The 23,813-nt window shown below is 48.8% G+C and overlaps 1 protein-coding gene across 1 annotated transcript; it reads left to right on the top strand.

The window, feature by feature from the left end:
* Positions 1-2,129: 2,129 nt before the first annotated feature.
* Positions 2,130-18,839, top strand: PPP1R17 (protein phosphatase 1 regulatory subunit 17). Its single transcript, XM_037041311.1, has 5 exons — positions 2,130-2,229; positions 7,624-7,741; positions 10,785-10,937; positions 12,245-12,397; positions 18,152-18,839. The coding sequence occupies exons 2-5, from the start codon at positions 7,660-7,662 to the stop codon at positions 18,229-18,231; spliced, it is 468 nt and encodes a 155-aa protein (XP_036897206.1). The 5' UTR covers positions 2,130-2,229; positions 7,624-7,659; the 3' UTR covers positions 18,232-18,839.
* The last annotated feature ends 4,974 nt before the right edge of the window (positions 18,840-23,813 follow it).

Raw genomic sequence — 23,813 nt, 5'->3', positions numbered from 1 at the left:
AGAAATGGATATTTATGTTTACACAAAAGCCTGTACATGAACTTTCATAAGAACTTTATTTGTAAATTGCAAACACTAGGAACAAGCCAGGTTTCCTATAATCTGTAAATGGTTAAACTTTGGTACTTACTGTGGAATACTACTCAGTGATAAAAAGAAACAAATTATTGGCCCCTGAAATAAACTGGATAAATCACCAGAAATAATGTTGTGTGTGTGGAGGGGGGAAGCCAAACCCAAAGGTGTACATACCATATGCTTCCATCATAAAACACTTTTGTAATGACAAAATGATGGAAATGGAAGACAGATTAGTGGCCGTTGGGGGTTCAGGGGTCGGGAGGGGCAGGGAAAGTGAGGACCAGGATGGACCAGAGGGGAGGGCGGTGGGTGTGGCTATACAAGGGTGCCATGAGGGATCCTTACGGTAAGAAACTGTTCTGTATCTTGACTGTATTCATATCAATATGCTGTCTGAGATACTGTGCTGTAGTTTCGCAAGTTGGCACCATTGGGGAAACTGCTTGAAGGGAACAGGAGAGTTCTCTGTATTATTTCTTACAACCGCATGCGAATCTACAGGTATCTCACAAAAGGTTTAAGTTAGAAAGAATGGAAGAGTTTAGGAAGAAAGTGTGATCTTCCCATGTAAGTTTGGAAATGAGGATGCTGGTAACCCATTGGCTGGCAAAGCTGTTGATAAGCAGTGAGAAGCAGGCGGTTTGGAACAGAGGGCTGATTGGAGGGGCTTCCCCTCGGAGTCCAGGGATCTCTCCATCAGAACCAGGAGCATTACCTTTGGGCAGCCTCCATCTCCAGTTAGGAGGTTCCAGGAAGGGCCCAGACAAACTGGATCAAATGAGGAAGCCCCCTCCTATGGATTTGTTACCAGGGCCTCTGAAGAAATGCTAGCCCTGGGAGTCAGCCTCAGGATGAGTTTACTAGGGTTCCAGCCCTATTGTTTGGGATGCTGGCAAATGGAAAGGAGGCGTTGACAACTCAGTACCAGGGACCAGAGATGAACGGGTAGTTGAAGCCACAGAGAGTCCTCTTGGGCCCTGCCCTGCCTGCAGCCTCAGGGAGGAAAGGAAACAACACTCACACCTGTTCTGTGAGAACCCATCTCTGGGGCATCATTGGGGGTGGCCTCTTGTCTAAGCTCAGGTGTCTGAAGCCCTTCCATTCTGACCGCCCAGGCTCACCTCCCTGCTCTTGACTCCTGGACCAGTGGCTCCAAGCTGCTGCGCCTCCAATCAGTACAGGCCATTTGCTCTGGGGAGGGGGGTGACACAGACCCTTCCTCTCCTGCCAAGGGCAGGCCCCACCCCCACCCTGGCTTAAACACCCATTGGTCCCAAGCCTTTCCTGGAATGCAGGCGGATCCCTGATAGTGGGACTTTTGGTTTAATTCCTTTAAGGAAGCACATTATTCCTTGCCTCATACTCCCACTAATGTTTATGGAGGTGGCTGCTGCCTTTGGTGGGATGTTTCTCTCTGAAACACTCTCTTTGGTGAGTAGTACTGCAAAGTGGTGAAGGGCGTGGATTCTAGCACTGGATTGTCCGGGTCAGACCTTCCCACTTCCTAGTGGGGAGACCTCAGGCAGAGGATTAATCAGGTTTGTGGGGATAACAGCACCAGTTTATCTCACAGGATGTCATAAGGAATAAATGTCAAGACTGCCTGGCACATGGGAAACTTTTTGGAAATGTCAGCGATTGCTACTGTCTTCCTTCTGGTCTCTCAGAGGCGGCAGTGTGTGAGCGAAAGTACTTAAAATTTGAACTCAGTGGATGTGAGGGTAAGAATTAGCTTGCGGTACCTTTTGGACAAGCCACTTAACCTCTCAGTGCCTTAATTTCCATATTTGCAAAGTGAGACCCCCAACAACCCCTGTTGTCATGGAGATTAAAGGGTCTTGGCCTTTCCCCAGCCTTGCCCTCAGAGGTGCTCAAAGCACAACTGTGGGTGTGGGGGCTTGTAATGAGCAGCGATTGCAGTTGGGACTGGTGGCTGTGAAATCAGCCCTCCTTCCCGCTCCATCCCCCTTGCCCTGGCGCCTGAGAAGCGGAGCATCCCCATGGCAACAGCGCAGCTGGTCCCTTGATAAGAGGAGCTGGAGCTGGGCAGCAGCAGCGGCTGAAGCTAAAGAGGAGCCAGCCCAGCTTCAGGGAGGAAGCTCGCCCTCCCCACCTCTGGACCTCTCACCCCAGCACCTGTTCGGACAGGTAAGTGCCTCGGATTTTTCACTCTGAGAACTTGGTGGGGAGAAAAACAAGTTTTCAGTAAGTTTATGGTTGCTGAGCAAAGAAGGCTGCAGAAAGTGGCTGGGATGGGGAGAGGAGAACATTGTTTTCCGGAGCAAGGCTAAGTTGGGGCTGGGAGGGGAGCAGGAAAGGTCACCACTTCCCAGTCACTTTCCAAGGGAGGTGTAGTCCTAAGATGTGTAAGGACCAGGGTCCTTGCAAATTAAATTGGAAGTTTCAGGCAGAACACTGGTGTAGCTGCCTGTTAGAGGAGTGAGGAGCCTTAGCTGAAGGCTGGGGAGAGTGTGCTTATCAGAGCACCTCTCCCTGCCCTACTTCAAGGAAGAGTCAGTCACTCCTTTGGGAATACTGCACATTCAGGTCTTCTAAATGAGCAAGACTGATCTCAAAATGGGGTGCTCTTTGACCTGAATTCCATCCTCGGGTTAAAAGGAGACGGGACAAAGGATATGAATTTTACGGAACCAGAGGGTCCTTTTACCAAGCACTATAATGGGCCGTGGACATAACCTTCTCACCTGTTCTTCCACCAAGTAAATCCAGGCCTGATGGCTTTGGGGAAATTCTTTACAAGACCGCCAGATTAAACTGAGTGTCAGCTCACTCTTCCCTTGAGAACCAGTATTACCATGTCCCCAGGACCTTGAAGTTGGTTTGGACCTCGCATTGTTCTGACCTCAACATTAGCTTCAGGAAGGCCAGAGATGGGAGAGGATTCCAGTGGTTCAGTTTGGACACAGCTAGTGTAATCAGGTGTGTGTGTGTGGGGGGGGGTGACAGAGCCCAGAGGGCATCTCCCACTGCTTCTCATTGGTGTGCGGTGGGGCCGGGGCTGGGAGCTCCACGTACACTGTGCCGTTCACTCTCTCAGCGACCCTAGAGAGGGGCCAAGATCATCCCATTTTGCAGATGCAGAAATTCCGTTTCTAGGACATATAACGCCCTCAAGGTCACTCAGGGAATGGCACAAGTAACCAAACATTTGTTGTTACCTCATATTGCCCCCCAACACCAAATGCTTGCAGTATGTAAGGAGTTTTCTACCCATGGTTAAATTCCATATTCTAACACCCAGCTGAGGAATCTACTCAGTGGGAAGAGAAAGGACAAAATGCCCAGACCAGCTCCGGACCTCAGATTGAACTGGCCAGTGTGTTTTTAGCAGCAGAAGTAGCACCACTGCCTTCCGGAAATAGCAATGGGCTCTGAGCTAGTGGAGGCAGCTTCCCCCAAATGAGTTCTCATCCTGTTCTTCTGCAACTTAATGGGTGGGGTTCCCTCCCCGTCACCCAGGCCCTGGACCTTTTAGAACCTGTTCTCAAAAGAGCAAATGACATGTGTGTTAGAACCCCTCTATGTGCCACATCACTTAATAATGTATCTCCTGCCTCAGTGGCGTTAGCTTCATAGGTATCTCTCTGGGTGGAGGAAGGGAGGGTTTTTTTGTGTTTTTTTTTTTTTTTGAAGTGTTAGAGTTAGCAAGAGGAAGTTAGTTGCCAGAGTTTAGCATTGGGGAAAAAAATAACAAGAGGTTAGCGTTGGGGTCCTGAAAACCTCCTCCACCCCCTGAAATGATATCACTTGGTCCCTTGTGTGTGCTACACCAGGACACCCACATTTCTCTCAAATGACAACAATGGAAAAAATAATACAGACCCAGAATGCTTTATTCTCCAAGGAATCTGAAACACTCTGAAAACCAACGTTTTCTATTGTTCCGATCAATGTAAGTGCGTTTGGTAGCCAATACGAATTTTTGCAGTCGTTAGTTGTGTCCTTTAGTGCAAATATTCCCCTGTGTGCTGCAGACTAATGCACGTGATTCTGGTGCTTCCAGAGGCCCCTCTGGGGTGTTCATGGTAGAAGTTTCCCGATGCCCACAACACGCAGGCCCTGGCTCTGCAAGCTGATATTGGCCGTGACCGTGGCAGTCCAAGTCCTCACAGTGTGAGTGTTGACATTCAGAGACTGTGCTGAACCCCTAAGTCACAAGAGAATGTATAGGATCACAAATCTTTGGACTAGAGAGCAGTTATGAAACACCCCCAATCCGAAGGGCCCAGGCCTTTGGTTGGAGCCCGAAGACCTGGGGGGAGCAGGCACTCAGGTGCTCGGGATGTTCCCAAAGGGCGGAGAGCTGCTGGGGGAGGTGACGAAACCCTCTCAGGGCAGCAAGATAACAGCAGAGCCCCCTCCCTGCGGCTGGACGTGGAGACTGTTAAGAGAGGAGTCAGGCAGATCAGGAGTAGGAACTAGAGACATTCCATTTCCTAGGGCAAGAATTAGAGCTACTCTCAGCTTACAATGGCTCAGGCCACAGAGCACCCTTCTGTGAGGATAGAAACGGGGAGTGGGGAGGGGGGAGGTCATCTCAACTCACATTCAACAGGCAGGTTAAATGACAGTTATTTACAAGGTGATGCTGAACTCCAAGTATCTCTGTCTTCCCCTTACTTATTCTTTCCTTCATGTGAAGGGTTTTTTTTTGTTTTTGTTACTGTTTTTGCCACGATCATAATGACATCATCCATGATAAAAATGTCTTCTAATCCCATGGGCAAAACATCCTTGCTCAGCATGGGGTATTTTTGTAGTGGAAAATCCCAAATTGGGGCATCACCTCTCAGCCCCCTAGCCCACAGAGGCGTGCCAGTTCACCACCGTCGTCCTTGTAGTCACACTGATTTAAAAGAGCCTTGTTTCCCCACAGACGCCAGGTGCTACCCTGGCAGGAAGCAGGTGTCAGGTTTGGTACGAATCGCTGGACTTGTGACACTTGCACAAGTCATCTCCCAAGGGCGGGCTTGTCTGTCTCTCAAGTCCAGCACAGCGATAATGGCTTTGTTCAAGTGAAGGAAGGCTGGCCGTCCTGTGGTTCAGCATTTAAATGAAAAGGGAAGATTCAATAAGTCTGTAGACGTTTTCAGTCATACACCTGGTCTCCATTAACCAGCTGTTCAGTCGGGTATAGACAATGTTACTTAACAAAGGTCTCCTACAATATGCAAAGCGGAAAGCTATCCTGTTTAATCTTCAGAGTAACTCTACAAGATAGGCAATGTCATCTCTATGTTACAGATCAGAGAACTGAGGGTAAGAGTGGGGTAGGGGGCAGAAGAGGACATGTGTCCCTGGGTGCCAGTTGGCAGTCACAAAGGTGCCAGCCTTTGCAAATTCTACCGCAGCAGCCATAGCTTGTCGGGGGAGAGGCATGGGTCATGGCATTGCCCACGAACTCCATCCCCCTTGCTGCACCATTTCGGTTTAGCTACTTCATCAGAGTCTTGTGGCCTTTTAGTTAAAGAGCTGAGATTTAGTCCAGATCTATTTGACTTGAAAACTCAAGTTTGATTTAAATAGCCATCTACTGAGCACCTAGGACCAGCCATGTGATCTGAGTACAAAGGAGAGCTCAGCTCTGGGGGCGCAGGAGGAGAGGGGTGGTATTGTCAGACAGGACCTAGAGCAGAAGGCAGGGGTCCCAGCTTCCGGTGATGACTCCGACTCAAAGTGCCCAACCAATGGGAGGTCGTTGGAACCCCTCTGAGCCTCCATTTCTGCTTCCGGACAATGAATCTTTTGACCGGGTTCTCTCTGCAGGGTCATTTTCAGCACAAAGTCTATAGCAGAGCTAATGTCATTCTGCCCAAAGCAGAGGAGGTTGCGTAAGTAGATGCCCAGGCCACGTTTGAGGCTGTCACTTTCCCTCTCGGTCCCAGCACCAAGCCCACTCACCCAGAGAGGTGGCCCACAGCCCTCCTCTCCACTCAAGCAGGTGGGGGTGGCACCAAAGTTAACAGCCTACTTCTTTGTGGTCCCAGGGAGTTGGGAGTCTCTAACAAACACTAAAGACAACGGTCTAAATTGATTTCTGCTGAGGTCACTCAGTATAATCAGTCTGCTCCAACTGACACTAAAAGCCACTCAAGTAATCCCTGAACGGCTCCATCTGCTGTGCAATGATGTCAGCCTGCACAGGAGGCCCTCCAGGCCTCTCGGAGAAAATCGGCTTATTCCTCCAAAGACAACTGAGTTGAACTAATTCTTTGAGCTCCATACGGTAACCACAGCTAGTCCCTGTGTTCCTCTGCGTGCCTAGGGATCTAGGAATCTCAAGAGAACCTGAATCTCATTTTAGTCTTACTCCTCCCCCACATTCTCACTAAGGTAGGACATGAGTAATAAATTATCTGCAAGAAACTCAAGAGACAGAATCTAGGTACGCTAATGAAGGTTGCCTATAAATCTCAACTAATGCGTTTCTCACTTAGACCTGACACATGTTCATTCTGGATTTCCACTTCTCCTGGGCAATATCAACAGCTAATAGCTCAGGAAAGTTTGATGGGTTTGTGGTCTAGGAAAGACAGGGGTGAGGAGGGGAGGGGAGCAGACTGGCTCTAATGTCAGGAAGCTCTAGGGAGAAAATAATAAAAATCTATTTCTAAACCTAGGTTCTTTCCTACCACTTCTCTATCACCATCATAGCATGGGTAGAGAGGAAGTCTCGTTACTTTAAACTTACGGAGGACGTAAAGCTCGAAAACCAGAAGCCTTGTTCAATTCAGGCTCAGAAAATTTGCTCTGTTTTTTTTTTTTTAAAGATTTTATTTATTTATTTACCTTTAGAGGGGAAGGAGAGGGGGAGAGAAACATCAATGTATGGTTGCTTTTTGCGTGTCCCCTGCTGGGAGTTGGCCTGCAGGGAACCAGCCTGCAACCCAGGCATGTGCCCTGACTGGGAATCGAACCGTGATCCTCTGGTTTGCAGGCCTGTGCTCAATCCACTGAGGTACACCAACCAGGGCTCACTCTGTTTTTAAGAGACTTGAGTGTCTAATGGAAATCTGCAGGAGTGGATGTGGGTCCAAGAGTGGATCTTTAATAGATATTTGATTAAACAAATTAAGTTTTCTGAGCCTTAGTTTCCTCATCTGTGAAGTAGGCATAATCTTGCTTTGTAAAACTCAACAGAGAAAATATAGGTAAGGTTTAATCAATATATTCTGTAACTCCCGGCTAACTCTTTTCTAATTCAGACTTGACATTCTGACACTCCCACAGTGCATCCGAGAGAGGGCAAATATTGAATATTTGCTATATGACAATTACCCATAAATCTGTGTGCATGTGTCTAGGAGAGACTTACTTGTTTTGTTGATAGCTTAAATTTCATGTTAGAGCTTCTTCTAGTAGCTAAGCAGAAAGGGCAGACTTGGAAAATGGGGTTGGGTTGGGAACATACTAAGTGCTCAAAAAATACACTTGCTTAACAAATGAATGGATGAACAGAAGACATGCTAATGGGCTTGTATCTGACACATGCTAATGGGCTTGTATTTGACACCTCTGTAGTGCTACGGAAGAAATACACACACCGGCCCTTCGTCGATGATGTCCACTGAGCAGATGCAGCCACCAGAGCTCTCAGAAGACAGACTGGACCAGCTCGACCCTCGCTGCAGCCACTTGGGTGAGTGTGGCAGTGGGCATATGGGTGGCAGGAGTCAGAAAGGAGGGTCCTCGCATTCAGTTTGCAGGCCAGCCAGAGGGAGGCCCCCCAAACCCCGACAGTGTGTGCCTTCTGGTGAGCGCCAACGCCAGATGGACAGACAAATAGCCATGGGTTCGTGGGGTCTGCCACATAAATATTAGCTGAAGCACCGGGGAGACATTTGTTAGAGAGGAACGGCAGTGTTATCTTTAGGGGGGTCTGAGAGAGTTCCAGGCAGAGCATTTTTGAGGCAATAAATGGAATGCGGCAGCGAAGTGTGTTTCCAGTGGTTCCCGGCACACTTACACCCCGTGTGCAACGCCAATAAAATATTTCAAATATCTCTCTTTGCCTATCAAGACAGAATTTTAAATAGCCTTTTTCTGCTTTATTGCCAATCTGTTTCCTTTCCAGAACTGACTTTTTGCATAACCTTTGTAATGAAAATACCAGAAACATCTCCGCCTCTACCCATTTCTAAAAATGAGACACTCAGACTTTTGATGGATGGGCCTTTTGCATATTCATAGCCTTTGTTTATGCCTCGCCTGGTTATGCCTCCCCACCCCCGATTTGCCATCAGATATTTTATGTCAAGATTTCTCCAAAAATGGAGAAATGTGTAATTGAAGTAAAAGTCAAAATTGAAGCAAATACCTTGGTCTCTGTTCTGGGGACTGAGTCACATCCTGGGGTGGAGTGGTGACCCCTGGCTAGTCTCCATCCAGCCTGGGCCTCCAGAGACCCCACAGCTGGGCAGCACCAGCTCCAAGCAACATTCCTTCACACGGCAAATGTCCATGGTGTGTGTAAAGTGGGGGGAAACTGACTGCGCTGTGTGGTAACGAATCTTGAAAATTGCATTTCAGCCAGGCATGCAGATTTTTAGTCCCAAGGGCCTGGGTCTGATCCCGATGCCCTTACCCACCAGCAAGGTAACCCTCAGCCTTTCACCGGGCCTTCTGGTAAACCAGGCATTGACAAATCGAAAAAGATGTTGGTCCATTCCACACACTAGAATGATTTGGAATCACCTACTACATGAGTAGCACTCAATAAAGTTCCCCTTTCATATAGTCTTGTGTCTTACACGGAGTACAGTCTCGGTTAATGTCTATTAAATTGCAATGACTGGAGTTGTTTTTTGGTAAAGGGGAACATCTATTACTATTAAATTGGCTGAAGAAAATGATGCTATTTGATTTCTTGGTTATGTATTGTGATCTTTTGATGATACAGCTGTAATTATGTAGTGGCTATTAAATACTTCTGATGGCAGGGTCTTCGTGTATATTGAGTTTTCGAAGACAAAGAATCATCGAGCTATAAAGCCCCACAGACCATAAGCAAGTTGAAATCAGGGACCATTTCTTGTCGTTTCAGCACTGCTTAGTTCAAGGCCTGGCTCAATCAACATTTGTTGAGTAAATAAATGAATAATGACACAAGTTATGTCTAAATCCACAAAACTGAAGTGAAAAGGTTTGATACATTGAATCTTCAATGTTTGAAAGAAATTGACCTGAATACTTTCAAAAAAATAGAAATAAAAGACAGAAAGAGAGGAAGGAAAGAAGGGAGGGACAGGGGTTGAAAAGATCCTATTAATCTCTGAATTTCCCTACATTCATCCTTAGTAGATCTGGCCAGACTGTATCCAGGCAACAGTGAGTTTTCAGAGGAGACAAATAGGTGCATTGCCTTATAGCTTCTTTGAATCCTAACAGAATAGGTTCTTATACATTGCATGTTTGAGGCCATTTGTTCAAGCATACATTCAACAAATATTTATTCATTGTTGCTGAGGAGATAAAACACAAGATACCTGTCATCAAAGAGGGCAAAGAAGGTGTCACATGAGCAAAAGGCCATGGGTATCCAGAAAATAAGAAGTCACCCAAGACTCGGGTCAGCGTGGAAGGACTTCTGAACATCGGGAGTTTCCTCTGTGCCTAGTGAAAAGTGTTAGGGGTGAGTGGTGGTCAGAGTGGACATTTTTTGAGCATCTGAAATATATCAAATCTAAGAAGTGCCAAAATTGTCAACTTTAGTTCCGTCTCTCTCTCTCTCACACACACACACACACACATGCACACACCTACTGACAGTATTTATTTATTTATTTTTAGAGAGAAGGGGAGGGAGGGAGAAAGAGAGGGAGAGAAACATCAATGTGTGGTGGCTTCTCACATGCCCCCTACTGGAGGCTTGCTTGACCAGGCCTGCAACCCAGGCATATGCCCTGACTAGGAATCAAACTGGCAACCCTTTGGTTCCCAGGCAAGTGCTCAATCCGCTGAGCCACACCAACCAGGACTATTATCACCACTTAAAAGCTGAGAGAATACTTAAGTGTCTAGAAACTAAGGCCCAGTTCTCAGAACTGGCAAGTGCAGAGCAATATTTAAACTCAAGTAGGTCCTACTCTGCCTCTTTAGCATTTATTGGAAGGAGAAGTGATTAGGAATAAAATTCAAAAAAGGGTATAATCCTTAATCTCTAAGAAGACTCTTGGGCAAATAGGAGACCTGCAAAGCCAGGGCAATGAAAAGACCAACCTGAAGCCCAAGTGCGAGCCAGCAGCGTGACCTGGCTGTCTGGAGAAGTCAAGGTGAGTAGCGTACTGAATACCTTTCTGCAAGACCCAGGAGAGTGTAAGGCTCCTACTGGCCCTCGGGGGTCTCCAAAGAAAGCAAGGATTGAGGAAATGAAATCGAGAAGGAGCATTTAGCCCAGAGAACCTGTTCTCCCAAAGTTTCTCTTTGCCTTGATTATCAATCCCATTTCAGTCCACTCATTTGGGGTTTCACGGAATTCTACTGTTCCATTTCATTATAGTGGCCACAGTGGACTGAGTGGCCACTGAAGTTCTCTGTAGTATAGTCCGCAGTAGAGAAATACCTTTTTTTTTCAGACCAGTGGCTTCTGTTCCTTCCATCAGGTGGAATTGGAAACTGACCATCTTTGACCAGGCCCTGATGCATGTCGTGTTCATTTTCTCTTTGCCTCCTGTCAAAATCAGATGACCTCTCCGAGCAGTTGATTAAGGACTGTGAGCTCAAAAAGACGCCAAGAAGTGGAAAAAATGTACAGGTCGCTGTGAACATTGAGTCAGACCAAAAAAAGCCCCGGAGGAAAGACACGCCGGCCCTGCACATCCCGCCTTTCATTCCAGGTGAGGACCACGAGGTCGGTTTGCGTGCCTGTGAAGGGGGCCTGTTTGCTGCTACATCACAGTCTTCCATTTCTTCCTCAACCATGTGGGTGTTTCTTAATCATTGGTACCGTGTCCCCACCTGTCTTGGTTGTAACTAAGTAATGCAGCCAGCTGCTGTAACAGGCACATTCTGAAATGTTAGTGCACGGCACGATGCAAGTTTATTTCTCACTCACCAACAGTGGAAGTTGGGGGTTAGGGGCAACTTCTGCTCCAAACAAACGGTCACTCAGGGGCTTGAGCTAACGGAGGTTGAGGCATCATCAGTGCACTTTCCAAAGTCACAGTGCATATCAGACACGGCGGGGGACAGAGTGGAACATGGACAGGTCTGCAGAGAATCATATCGCTTCCTTCTGTCACGGGCCTCACCTGACCACAAGGGAGGCTGGGAAATATAACCCAGCTAATGTGTCCCAGAGCAAAGCAAAATGGTTTGGTGAGCAGTTATCATGTCCCCATAACAACCTTGCATGTGAGACATGACATGTGACACTCTCCTGTCCCCCAATGTTTTATTTCCTTTTCTCCCTCACTCCAGTCCACTTATTTAAGGTCCTCTCTATTCATAACCCACTTAAATGGATACAAAGCAAAAGAACACAAGAGTGTTCTGGGAAGGACCAATGCTACCCCAATAAATTCAATTTTAAACAAGCAAACAACAAAGGCACAGAAATAGCTGCAGTGAGCAGTAAGAAGTAGTGTCATACTGGACGTCCTTAGTTAAGGGCCTGGGAGCTCAGTCTGGGCTGTGGATTGTGGAGGGGTCATAGAGGAGGCTGTTTTCGGAGTGTTTATAAATGATGGAGAAAAACTTCCCGTAGAAAAGAAGAGAGGTGAGAAGGCAGGTTGGGGAGGCACAGAACTAACGAAGTCACTGAAGAGCTGAGCACGTGGCTCGCGCAGCAGCAAACAACCCGTCTCTCTGACCAGGAGGCAGCTGACCCTGGGCTCCGTTCCTGGCCCGGCACCTGCAAGCCGCATTCCTGGGGCATGTTCCCTTGCTCCACTCTCTCCCCACGTGTGATGGTGGGAATAACGTTACATTCGCATCAGGCACGTACAGCCCTTCGCATAGATATTCTCTAGTGTAGCCTCAGTGGGTACTAGTTCTTAGAAAGAAAACGCTGTTATTGGGATAAATGTGAACAGATATGGTGGCAGCAATCACCAGCGTAAGTGCAAAGATGGGCACGCAGACGGTAGCTGTGAGGATGTATGTATTCAACCCTGTTTCTCCCTCCGTTCCCCCATCTATGCAGGTGTGCTTTCCGAGCATTTAATTCAAAGATACGAGGTCCAAGAGAGACATCCAAAGGGCAAAATGAGTCCAGCCCTTCACAACACTGACCTGGAACAGAAAAAGCCAAGGAGAAAAGACACACCTGCCCTGAACCCGGCCCCCTGGGCAGCAGGTAAAAAGTGCTGGTGTAGGCCATTTGCAGCAAGGGTTGGGAACAGGTCAAGAGCCTTACCATCTGGAGGTGGCACGGCCATGGCCTTTGTCCTGCCCAGCAATCTGTGTTGCTCAGAAGTGCTCCAGGCGGGGTCCTCATTTGCGGCCACCTTTCGGGTTCCCCCTCACTGGCAGTTCCCCCGGAGCTGACGTGGAGATGGCGGTAGAGTGGGAGCATTGCTCATACTTCAGCAGAACCGGCCAAATTCACTGATCCAAGGAAACAGAAATGTCAGCAGGTCCTTGAGAAGACTTGAAATGCCCCCTTCCCCAGTCTTCCGTGGATCAAGCATTCGATAGCCAAGGGCTGATTCTCCCAAGACACTTGGACACATTGACCAGGTCCTCAAAACAGGAGGAAGAGAGAGGGAGAGGGAGAGAAAGATAGATGCAGAAGTAGTAATAGCTATCTTTATATGTGTCAAAGCAAGCCAAGAAATTGTGCTGAATTGTTCAAAACCCCAGGCTGGAGGGCAGCCAGTGTATAAGCTACAGTCTTGTCCCTGAAAGTTTTGTGTGCGAATTGGGGGATAAGCCATGTATACAGATGATCAGAGCATGACGTTGTGTGTGTGTGTGTGTGTGTATGTGTTCTATGTAGATAGTGGGGGCAGGGTGGTAGAGGACGCAGTTTTTTAATCAACTGAATAACACAATAGAGTAGCTATTATCTCCCTTTACAGATAAAGAAACTGGTAGATCATTTAAGTAACTTAGCCACTTCGAAGTTTTCTGTGGTTGAAGTTTCGGGAGGAATGGCTGATTTGATGACTGGGTCAATGACAGGATGATTAGATGATGAATGAACGGATGAAATTATGCTCAGAAACCACCCACGGGGGTCTTGACCCAGGGCCCTCCCACCTGTGGGCAGGGGCTTGGTGCACCGCATCACCGCAGGCCTCTGAGCAAGCTCTGCTCTACACATGCGTGTGCAAAGACGAGACAGCAATCCACAGGGGCTGCTTGGGGGAGGCGATGAGCTCTGGCTGCTACTGTAAAACCATGTTGCCCCATTATTTCACTTGATAAGGAAAATAAAGAAATATGGACAGTACAGGAGAAGACACCATGGAAAGGCTGTCAGGGACCCACGCAAGGTCACTGGCTTCTGAGGAAAAGACCAGGCCAGGAGGCATGGGGCACAAGAGGCCCAGCTCCGGAGAAACGGACCAAGGACCAATGGGAAGGGTCCGAACCTGCCACTTAAGGAACGTGCTTGTCATCAGCTACATGTGCTCCTCCCTACATGGGGCCTCCAGCCCTTCCCACATTGCCCCCAAGCTCTGCCTCCATCCAACTTCTAGTCCCCTTTCAAATCTCGGCCGATGCAAAGTCTCTGCTAACAGACCCATCCAAGTCCACAATGACCCTTTCCTACTCTGCACTAGCTCTGAATCAGACGTAGGCAGGCAAACACCATGACTTTGTCATCTCTTTGTTCTTATTGTTCTTGTGGCTGTTATTTCAATTGACTTATATCAATGACTTGTGTGATGGGTTCATGAGAACTGGCTATGATTGCCCTCGGCTGCTGGCCTTGACCTGGGTGCCTAGTTCAGTCCCTTCTGCATAGCAATGCTCAATAAGTATTTGTTTTTTTTAAAACATACTCTATTTGGAGATCACAATTCTGCAGTTCCAAGTTCTCCATTAGGAGAATGATTATTTTCTACCCATTCTTGTATTTATGGTGATGGAAGCTCTTCTCGGGAGGCTGGTGCAGGGGTCATCTGCACACAGTGCTGGGCCTGGGCTTTGGGGTCGGGAAGGTCTCGGTTTGACCTCTGGTTCTGCTCCGTTCTAGCTTTGTGACCCTGGGCAACTGTCACACACTCTAAGAGCCTCCTTTGCTTCACCCACCTCAGGAAGGAGGGCCATTAAAACCCGTCTCCTCGGAGTGTTCACACAATTAAAGGAAGCGGAGAGAGTACTCAGCACAGCTCCTGGCTTAGTTGAAAGACCTCAATAAATGCTAGCTCCCTTTCATTCTCCGCTCAACCTTACGTTCTTTGAGATAAGTCAGCCCGTTTCTCAAAGTGAGAATTTTCTTAGCCACCAGGTTTTACCTCTCTGTATAAGTGTGTCATTCGAGGAACTTCCTAAAATGTTGAGCTCTGTTTATCTGGCAATGGAAGCGGCCTGCCTCCTAATAGCTGTATCATAAGACAGCAGCTTCTGATTGAATAACAAATGTTTCTCAAACAGCGCAAGGTACACCGGGCTGGAGAGGGGGGGTTGTATATCCAGGGACTTTTTAGGAAATTCCCTGACTCAGCAAATCTCCGTGTTGTGAGTATTTTGCAATTACAGATAGTGTTCTGTGACTCTAGCTTTTATTAGCATATTAGCTGAAGCACTTTATTTTTGAAGAGGCTTTTAGTATCTAAAGATTTGGCAGTAATCGAAACGCTAGTTAAGCTGATAAGGACAGAGCCTTCAGCAGATGTTTGGAGAGACTCACAGGGGTTCTGATGGTGTGGAGAGGAGCGCGCAGACAAGTGCACTCCGGAGACGTCTCCTCTCGTTAGCCCTTGGCAAGTGAGGACTGGACAAGGGTTTGCTCTGTTCTAAATCTCCACTAACTACCTTCCTTCCCCTCGGTTAATGAGCTTATTTGATGGGTTCCAATTGCCAGACGAGTCCTCAGTGAGTCATCTTGGGCTTCAGTAACAGCCTGAGGTTTTGCTCCCAGCTTGGCCCCTGGTCACCGGGTCTCCCCTCTTGCTGACTGTGTCAGGAGTGCCCCTCTGGCTGTGTGGCAGGGGGTATTGGGTTGTGGTTGGTGGAATCTGAGTAGCTGAGGTCTACTTAAGGAAAACGAAGTCTTTCATTCCAATCTCTGGCAAAAGAAACCCAGGAAAGTAAAGAATAATGAGTCCAGAGTCATTGGAAAAAAGCCTCCTGGAAAATTGGATCATGAGCTATAGCCTTTGGAGATCGAAGCTCAATGCTACACTTGTAGGAAGAAGACTGGCACACCCTTTCAAAGTGACACCTCTTCTGTCCTGCTGGGAACAGCCTTCTGTCCGGTGTGGTTTACTGGGGGAGGCAGTGTCTGGCCCTGGCTCCCGTGAATCAGAGGCACACGTCTGGAATGCAGGTGGCCAGCTTTAGACGGGGCTCTGGGTGGGCTCATGGCCTAAGACAGCTTGCTGCAAGGCTAACCAACCCTTGGAGACCTTGGACCAACCCTTGGAGACCAACCCTTGGAGACCGTGGCTTTGGCCTAAAAACACAGCCAGCTCTAACAAGCGTCCAAGTCTCCTAAGCTCTCCAGCACGGAGACTGGAAGGGAAGAAAGTGGCATTTTCTAAGTCCCTGCTGTATGCCAAGTCCCATGTTGGATGCTGAAATACCTTATGAGGACCTCCCCGTCCAGTGGGGGAGAGGGACGTATTGTCCAGTGATTCCTCTGATGTAAAAGTGATGTAATGGAGCCTCAGGTGAGGTGTGGCTGACGCCTAAATCTGTCTGGCTGGTGGCAATACCCCCCTCCCCCACTGTGTGAAATACAAACTCTTTCATGGCCAGTTTTACAGATGAAAAAGGCTCAGATAGGTTAAGTGACCTACTCAAAGTTGAATGACCAGCGAAGGCAAAGCTCTCTGGCTGTAGGACATTCCGTCAGTGACATACCTCTGCTTCCCACAGGACAGCATGAGGATCAGACCTGGGTTAAACCAGAAAGGCCACAGTTAGCCAACCTTGTTCATGTTCACCTGAGCTGAGCCAACAACAGTAAGCATGGAGAATAAGAAGGTGGTGCTTCCCTGTAGATGATACTGATAGAAGCCTCTTTCTAAGCTGTGATAGTCATAAAAATCAAGATTTTTATGAACTACCATGTATTTCCCACGATAAGATTAATGCTCAGCTCTACAAACACTAAAGCTAGTTCATGTTTCAGCTGCAATTATCTCCCATGTTCCTGTGGAAGGCCTAGCCCACTCTGGCAAGGGCCGACTTTGATGGCTGACCTTGACTTAAACAGGGGGGAGCCTTCCTTGGAATCCGGAGAGGTTCACATGAGCAGGAGTCAAAAGATACTCAAAATGATCAGAAAGTCAACTGGGACCTGGGGGTTTGAAGGCTCTTGCCCTTTTTGAATTAATTCCAATTTTGGCTTCATGTGAAGCCACATCAAGGAAGATAAGGTGGAAAGTTTGCAGGGTCCGCCTAGCCAATTCTGTGTTCTCCTGGCAAGACAGCCTTTGTTCCAAATAAAAACCCGAACCTCTGTGCAGCTGGTGCAAGAGAAGAAGATCTCCCACTGTGTTTCATAAGTGATTTACGCCAAAGACTTAGTTTCAGCTAGACTCTTGAAATTGTTTTCTTCTCCAATAAATATCAGCTAATTGGTAAAGAACCACACACGAACACACTCGGAACTGAATCAAATGAGCAGTCATTAAGATCAGCACATAGTTTTCATTAATTTGCTGCTGTTGAATGACTTCCAGGGTTTGTAGAAAGGCCTCTTGTGGTGCACTGCTCTCCTCCCCAAAGGGTAGCTCTTTATAAAGCACTTCATGAACAGGAAGGTCTCTAATTATGGGGGGGTGTGCAATGCAGTGGTGGGCAAGGATGGGAAGTGACACTGGCTGCCTGGGGGCACGGCAGAGTTGGGGAGGGCTGGCCTTGAATCACAGTGTCCTTTGTCTTTGTGTTAAAACGACCCCATTTCACCATTCACAGGATGAGCACGACCACCCAGACCTCCTCGGATGGTCTTTTCCTGGCTGATCGGTCCAGATGATTTTTCTCAGGTTTCAGAATTTCACAGATCAGTAAAATTTTTAAATAAAACCCCGCGGGGTGCACTCTAGGGATGGATAGGAACTTTGAATTTGGATTAGTAAGGATGCTAAGAAAGTAACCATCTAACATCCCTAAAATTTCCCATAAGAAGTGATAGTTTAATCCCCCAAAGAAGAAAAAGAGTTAGCTTGAAATAAAGAGTAGCTTTTTTATATACTGTAGCCACAGAGCTGTGTGAAAACTCACTATCTGTTCCTTACTTTCTTATTTCGCTCTGAACTGTGTAAACTTATTGACTAGTGCCAGCATTTAGAAACAGCATGTTCGGAGCCTAGACTCAGGATTTTCCCCTGATGTTAGTCGAATGCGTTCGAGCTTGACTCCATGGGGCTTACCGCCGCTTTACAAGAGGAAAACAAACTGGCCAACGGTGAAAACAGAGGAAAAGCTGACTTGCGGTTGCTCCTGGGTATGGCTCTGGGCTGAGCATTGTTACATATGTCTTACTTAATTGTCAAAATGACCCTTTATAGAAGTATCCCCGCCCTCCTGCTCCGTAACAGACAGTCGAGACGTGAAGGTGTTAGCTGGCCCAACACCAACCAAGTGGCAGAATGAGAATCCAAATCACTTGGACTCCCAAATCCATGTGCTTCCCACCCACAGTGCCACAAACAAAAACACAGAAGGTGGAGAAGAGGCGGAAGTTACCTCTGACCCCCAGGTTGAGCATCCCCTCCTAACCAGAGTAGGGTCCTCACTGAGCCACAGCTCCCCAGGGAAGGCCAAATAAGGCCACCCAGCACCCCCTCGCTCTCTGCTGCCACCCTTAGCTGTTCGGACTCGGGAAGCTTTGGGGGTTGCCATGTTCCTCTGTGCTGTGTCTGTGCTGAATGGCTATCTAGGGTTTTAATGAGAGGCACCTAATTGCAGATCTGTGCTTGTCTTGCAGGTGAGACTCTGCTCAGAGAGGAGGGACCCAAAGTGATCACGGAAGATGACGAAAAGGATGGTGACAAGATAGCTATCTAAAGACACCTCCCCTGAGACCACTCGTAAATAGGTTAGATTGGTCCCCTAGGGTGACCTAGAAAAAAATAGACCTGTGTCTGCTCTCAATTTGTCATAGTCTGCATTGAAGATCCAGTCGCCTTTCCCCAGGAGACACACTCTGTCGGATTGCCAGTCATCTCTTTGCCTCTCTCTCTCCTTTCCTGAGTCTGGTTTCTATTCCCACTCCTTGAATGTTCACTTTCAAGTGCAGCGGAGAGGAAGCAGGTCCTCATCCTAAATTACGAGGTGACAGGGAAAGCTCTAGCATTTAGCATCTGCATCCTCCGGATCGAGTCCTGGCAAGAGCACAGAGGACGTGGGCATCCTTCGTTTCCTGGCTTTCACTGCTGGGCGGGACTTGACCGAATGTCATCCCAAACCAGTTCAAGCAGGGGCTCCCTCCTGGTTGCCAGTTAGGGAGGTGAGAAGGTGTGGCTTCTAACTCTCCATGTGCTTTGGAGAACATGGTCTTTTATCTCTTTCATCCGTTCTCGAGAGTCCAAGTGTCTCTGGTGACATTCTTAAGATCCTTGAGATGGATACCCAAAGGTGACTTGGTGAGCGGGGAGTCCACCCAGCCAACCCAAGCTTGGCCAAAATGACCAAAGAAAGAGAGTGCTGTCTGTCTGGGGAGCTTAGTAATACATCCCCATTGTCTTTATTCTAAAAACCATCTCTTAACCACGTCGTTCTGGAATCTGGGAGATGCGTCGCAAGTGAACCATTACTAACGACAGGCCAAACTCCAATGCTTGAGATGCATTGCCTTTGCAAACATTAATTAAGTTCAGTGGGAGGCTATTCGTATATTTTTAGAATTCTCACTTGTTTAGACCCCCAACGGGCTCTCTGGGATGGGAGGGGAACGTGGTGTATTTGCCGTGTGGCCTCCACCACGGCCTGTAGTGTGTGGGTGCCATGGGGAAGTTTTGCACGAAGGCCTCACCCCCCAGGGGAAGGACAGGGGAAAGGCCAAGTCTGTTCAAAGACAGAAGGGTGGGTGTTTGGACAGATTCTGCTCCGGAGTGATCATTTGGAAGCTCTGTATACGCCCTGGCTCCATCGGTGTGGTAATCCCTTCTGTGTTTCTCTTGAATGTGGAGAAGACGTGAGACCCTACCGGTAATAAAGATNTATTTGCCGCGTGGCCTCCACCACGGCCTGTAGTGTGTGGGTGCCATGGGGAAGCTTTGCACGAAGGCCTCGCCCCCCAGGGGAAGGACAGGGGAAAGGCCAAGTCTGTTCAAAGACAGAAGGGTGGGTGTTTGGACAGATTCTGCTCCGGAGTGATCATTTGGAAGCTCTGTATACGCCCTGGCTCCATCGGTGTGGTAATCCCTTCTGTGTTTCTCTCGAATGCGGAGAAGACGTGAGACCCTACCGGTAATAAAGATGCTGCTCCCCCATCTCCGTGTTCGGGTGCATTCCTGCTAAAAACGGTCTCCGCACTTACAATTATAAAGAGAAGAGGCTGCAAAAGAGATTTGCAGAATTATTTTGTTTGTTTTTGACCCACAGAGGTTTAACGTGTTTGGAGAAGCCTTTAACATTTAACAACCTAATAAGGAGAATTTACATAAAATGCCAGCTTTTCAGATTCTCCTGGAAAAACACCTCAAGCTCTGGTAACTCGGAGCCTGGTGAGTGGGGCGTCAGCTGACAGCCGCCCTGGAGTGCTCTTTGGGAGGAAGGGGGTTCTCCCACTGGCCGTCTGCCCCACTTCCCTGTGGGTGGCCCGAGTTACAGCTTCGGGAGGAAGGAAATAAGGCTGTGGCCAGGTTGAGGTATAAGTGGTGAAAGAAGCCACCACGACGTCTTTGAGAAGCCGAAAGCAGTCACAGGCATGTGGACAATGGGGTTTGATCACCACCTGCAGCAGTTTTTACCCAGGGGTTCTCACTGAGAAAGCACAGACACCCTCAGGGCCTGTCAGACTTGCTGGACAAACACAGGGCACTCAGACAGCACCCACCCCATTTCTCACTCCCTTGGGTGGGGTGGGAAGTAGACTGGCTGTGGCAGAGACGAAGGCCTTGGGTTCCAGCCCCACCTGCGCCACACTGAGCAAGTCCCTGGGACTCTCTGAGCCTGCTTGTTTGCATTGAAAATGAGGCTACCAATCCCTGCCTGGTCTTCTTCCTAGTTTGAGAATGAAGTGAGATAACATATGGCAAAGAGCCTCATAAGCTGGAAAGCCCTGTCTATAACGTAGAACAATCTTAAGACACCTTCAGAGGGTGGCCGGTGCCTTTTCTGACGCCAGGCCCCCACTGCCTGCATATTAAATGGGTAGATATCATGGGGACTTGAATGACAACATCTGAGGAAGTCGTTCAAGTGAGGACATCCCACCCTGAAAGACCAGCCCTCCTCTTTCCGGGAAGATGGTCTCATGTCAGTCCCAGCCTCAGAGGGCTGCTCATGGAGTGGCGAGGGACCTGAGCAGCCGGAACCCCTCACTCACCCGGTCAACACTGGGGTTACTCAGGTGGAAGCCAAGTCTCCCTCGCTTCCCTTGACCCATGTGGCCCTGTTCCGGGCAGGTAAAGCAGAGGTTCGATCATGAGGATTACATTCAGATGAAAATAGGGCTCAATTCATCATGAATGACTTTTCTCCAGCCAAATAATAGTCATATTAACAAAGCAAAAGCACCCCATGGTAGCCCATTCAGAAAGAAAACCCAAATTCAAGGTGCTCCAACGGAACTGGCCAACCATTTGTTCATCTGAAGCATCTACCGCACCCCAGACCCCCTGACGTGAGTGGACAGTCGACGCTTCTGAAAGCCCCACACAGGACTGGTGCTTCCACTGAAGTCCAGGCCCGTCCTTAAAAGCCGCTGCCCCGGAGTCACATGGCCGACCGCTAAGGTCGGTTATCGCCTGGGGAAGCAGAGGCTGGTGTTGAGGGATCAGAGGAGGCCCCGAAGGACTCAGGCTGTGTTTCCCTTCAGATTCCGTTGAGTGGATTCTTCACCCAGCCCGTGTTGTCCAGGCTGTTTCCTCGGAACATGGACTGAGATGGTGCACGGTTATGAAAATAAATTAGCCCAGTAATTATCTTGCCTAGCTGAGGATACGAGGCTAGTTACATGGTAGATGGTGCAGAGTCTCTGTCATCTGGAGGAAACCAGGCTACTTGTAATCTGCAAGTGTGAAGGTGTCACTCACAAACCCCACCCGAGGCCATGCTCGAATGCACCCAGTGGCTGCACTGAGGACACCCCGGTCCAGCTCCCGGACACAGGAATTCCTTTGAGCTGCTGGAAAGCATCGCCTGTACAGAGCTATATGTACTGACCGAAATCTATGGCCCCCAACATTAGGGCAGGAAACTCTGCACAGGTAAGTGCATTTAGCAGGGAAACAATACACTATTTGAACCGAGGTCTGCCCTGGAAAATGCAAGCTGTCAGCTGACCTCCCCCCCGCCAAAAAAGGATAGGTATTTCCTTCCATTCAGCAGGGGGGCTTTCCTGCAAGGAGAGACTCCTCAAGTTTCAGGGACTTGCTGAGAAGGAGAAACGGAACATGGAAAACAACCGTGACCATCCTGACCAATGTTACCGAGTGGAAACCCGAAGTTAGATGCTAACTTTGAGGGTGAGTGACAGCGGTAACCTGCAAGCCCTCGTGTTCTTACAGTTGGAACCCCAGAGGAATAATATACACCTTACTATTTGCCCATTAGGTCACATACAAACTACATGTCAAACTGACCACTTAATCACGACTTAAGCAGCACCCTTCCTGAAAGACACAGGGTGCTCCGAGTCCTGGCATTTGTCTGGTCTTTTCCTCCATCATCTCATTCAACCCTCGAGAGCAACTGTAAAGGGGCTGGAGAGCCAGGGAAACTGACCTGGAGAAGCCAAGACAGAAACTGCATCTCTGGTTCCTAGCCCAGTGCTGTTTCTATAGTGCAGGACTGTTCAGGGGTGCAGGGCAGGAATCCCCTTTAAAGCAGGGTTGAGGGAGAGAAAAGGTTGACTAACGAAGGAGATTGCCCTGCCATCCAGAGAGGAGTGAATCCTGTAAGTGGTTCCTTTTAGGGATGGTCTCTGCCCTCTTGGTGGAAATTAACTTTCCAATAAGGACGGAAACGTGTTCCATGTCCCCATGCCCAGAATTTGGTCATTGGTGGCCGACCCTGGGCTCCAGGAAGGCAGTCGGGTGGGCTCTGGGCTCCAGGCTCCCACCCTNTGCATCTCTGGTTCCTAGCCCAGTGCTGTTTCTATAGTGCAGGACTGTTCGGGGGTGCAGGGCAGGAATCCCCTTTAAAGCAGGGTTGAGGGACAGAAAAGGTTGACTAACGAAGGAGATTGCCCTGCCATCCAGAGAGGAGTGAATCCTGTAAGCGGTTCCTTTTAGGGATGGTCTCTGCCCTCTTGGTGGAAATTAACTTTCCAATAAGGACGGAAACGTGTTCCATGTCCCCATGCCCAGAATTTGGTCATTGGTGGCCGACCCTGGGCTCCAGGAAGGCAGTCGGGTGGGCTCTGGGCTCCAGGCTCCCACCCTGCTCCATTCTGTCTCTGCTTAGCAGCTTCACTAGCCTTTTTCAAGGCACAACTCTGACCATGTCGAACCCTTTCTTGATGTCTATCTCCCCAGTGCTCCGTCTTCCAGAATGCTGGCCTCCTGACAGTCCCCAGGGTGTGCAGCGTGCCCTCCCACCACAGCTGCTCTCTTGTCCACCCCATCTCGCCTCTGCCTGGTGACACCCAGCCCGTTCTGCTCACGCTGGGGCTCAGCAAAATGCCACCTCCTCTGGGGGCGCTCACCTCTCTGACCAGGCGGACTTTTCTGTTACTTGCACATTCTCTAACCACCAGGTTCTTTCATTTTCAGTTTAATCTTTATTGTATCTTTCCCATCACCATTTATCCCCCTTATACCCACCCCCTGCCCAGTCACCACACTATTGTCTGTGTCCATGAATCCTTTTTCCTTTTTGCTCGATCCCCCCACCCCCTCACCTCCCCCAACCCCCCACTGTCATCCCAGGTTCTTTTCTCCACCATCCTCATATCTTTTCATGTCGCCCATTTGTGACACCAATTCACACCTGTCTCCTCACTGTTGTGTGAGGCCCACAGACACAGGGCTTGTGTCTGGTTTTGCACCCTGCATGCCCCGTACCTGGCATAGAGTTTAGCATGATGTAAGTGCTCAAGAAATACCAGTGAGTGAGTGAGGGAGGGAAGGAGGGAGGGAACTTTGTAAGAAGCCATACCTGAGAGTGCAGGGTTGCCATGCCAACTGCCCGATTTGGAGAACATGTGGTTACTCACTCCTCCAGTAGACCAGATAGTTACTACCAAGCTGACCACACACACAGCAAGCTGTCTGCTTCCTGGACCCGGAGACTCCCCTTTAGCACCAGGGGCTCTCTCAGTGAGCAGCCTGCCCCACCCCTCCCCCCGAGAAGAACAGCTTCCTGTCACCAAGGCCTGCTCCCCTAAGGAACCAGTGGGGACCAGAGAGAGGAAGGGACCACTGCCCAATGACCTGGGGGTGTGAGTGTTGTCTCAGCCAAGGTGAGGACCCCACAGGTGC

The sequence above is a fragment of the Sturnira hondurensis genome, unplaced genomic scaffold (assembly GCF_014824575.4).
Source record: "Sturnira hondurensis isolate 20B ecotype Veracruz unplaced genomic scaffold, ASM1482457v3 Scaffold0002840, whole genome shotgun sequence".
NCBI lineage: Eukaryota > Metazoa > Chordata > Mammalia > Chiroptera > Phyllostomidae > Sturnira > Sturnira hondurensis.
Note: the sequence above shows the minus strand (reverse complement) of the source record. Positions and strands in the feature narration are given on the sequence as shown.

Coding starts and splice junctions, on each gene's coding strand:
- PPP1R17 (XM_037041311.1), top strand. CDS start 7,660: ATGATGTCCACTGAGCAGATGCAGCCACCAGAGCTCTCAGAAGACAGA. Junction 7,742..10,784: donor CCCTCGCTGCAGCCACTTGG/GTGAGTGTGGCA, acceptor TGTCAAAATCAG/ATGACCTCTCCGAGCAGTTG. Junction 12,398..18,151: donor CCCGGCCCCCTGGGCAGCAG/GTAAAAAGTGCT, acceptor CTTGTCTTGCAG/GTGAGACTCTGCTCAGAGAG.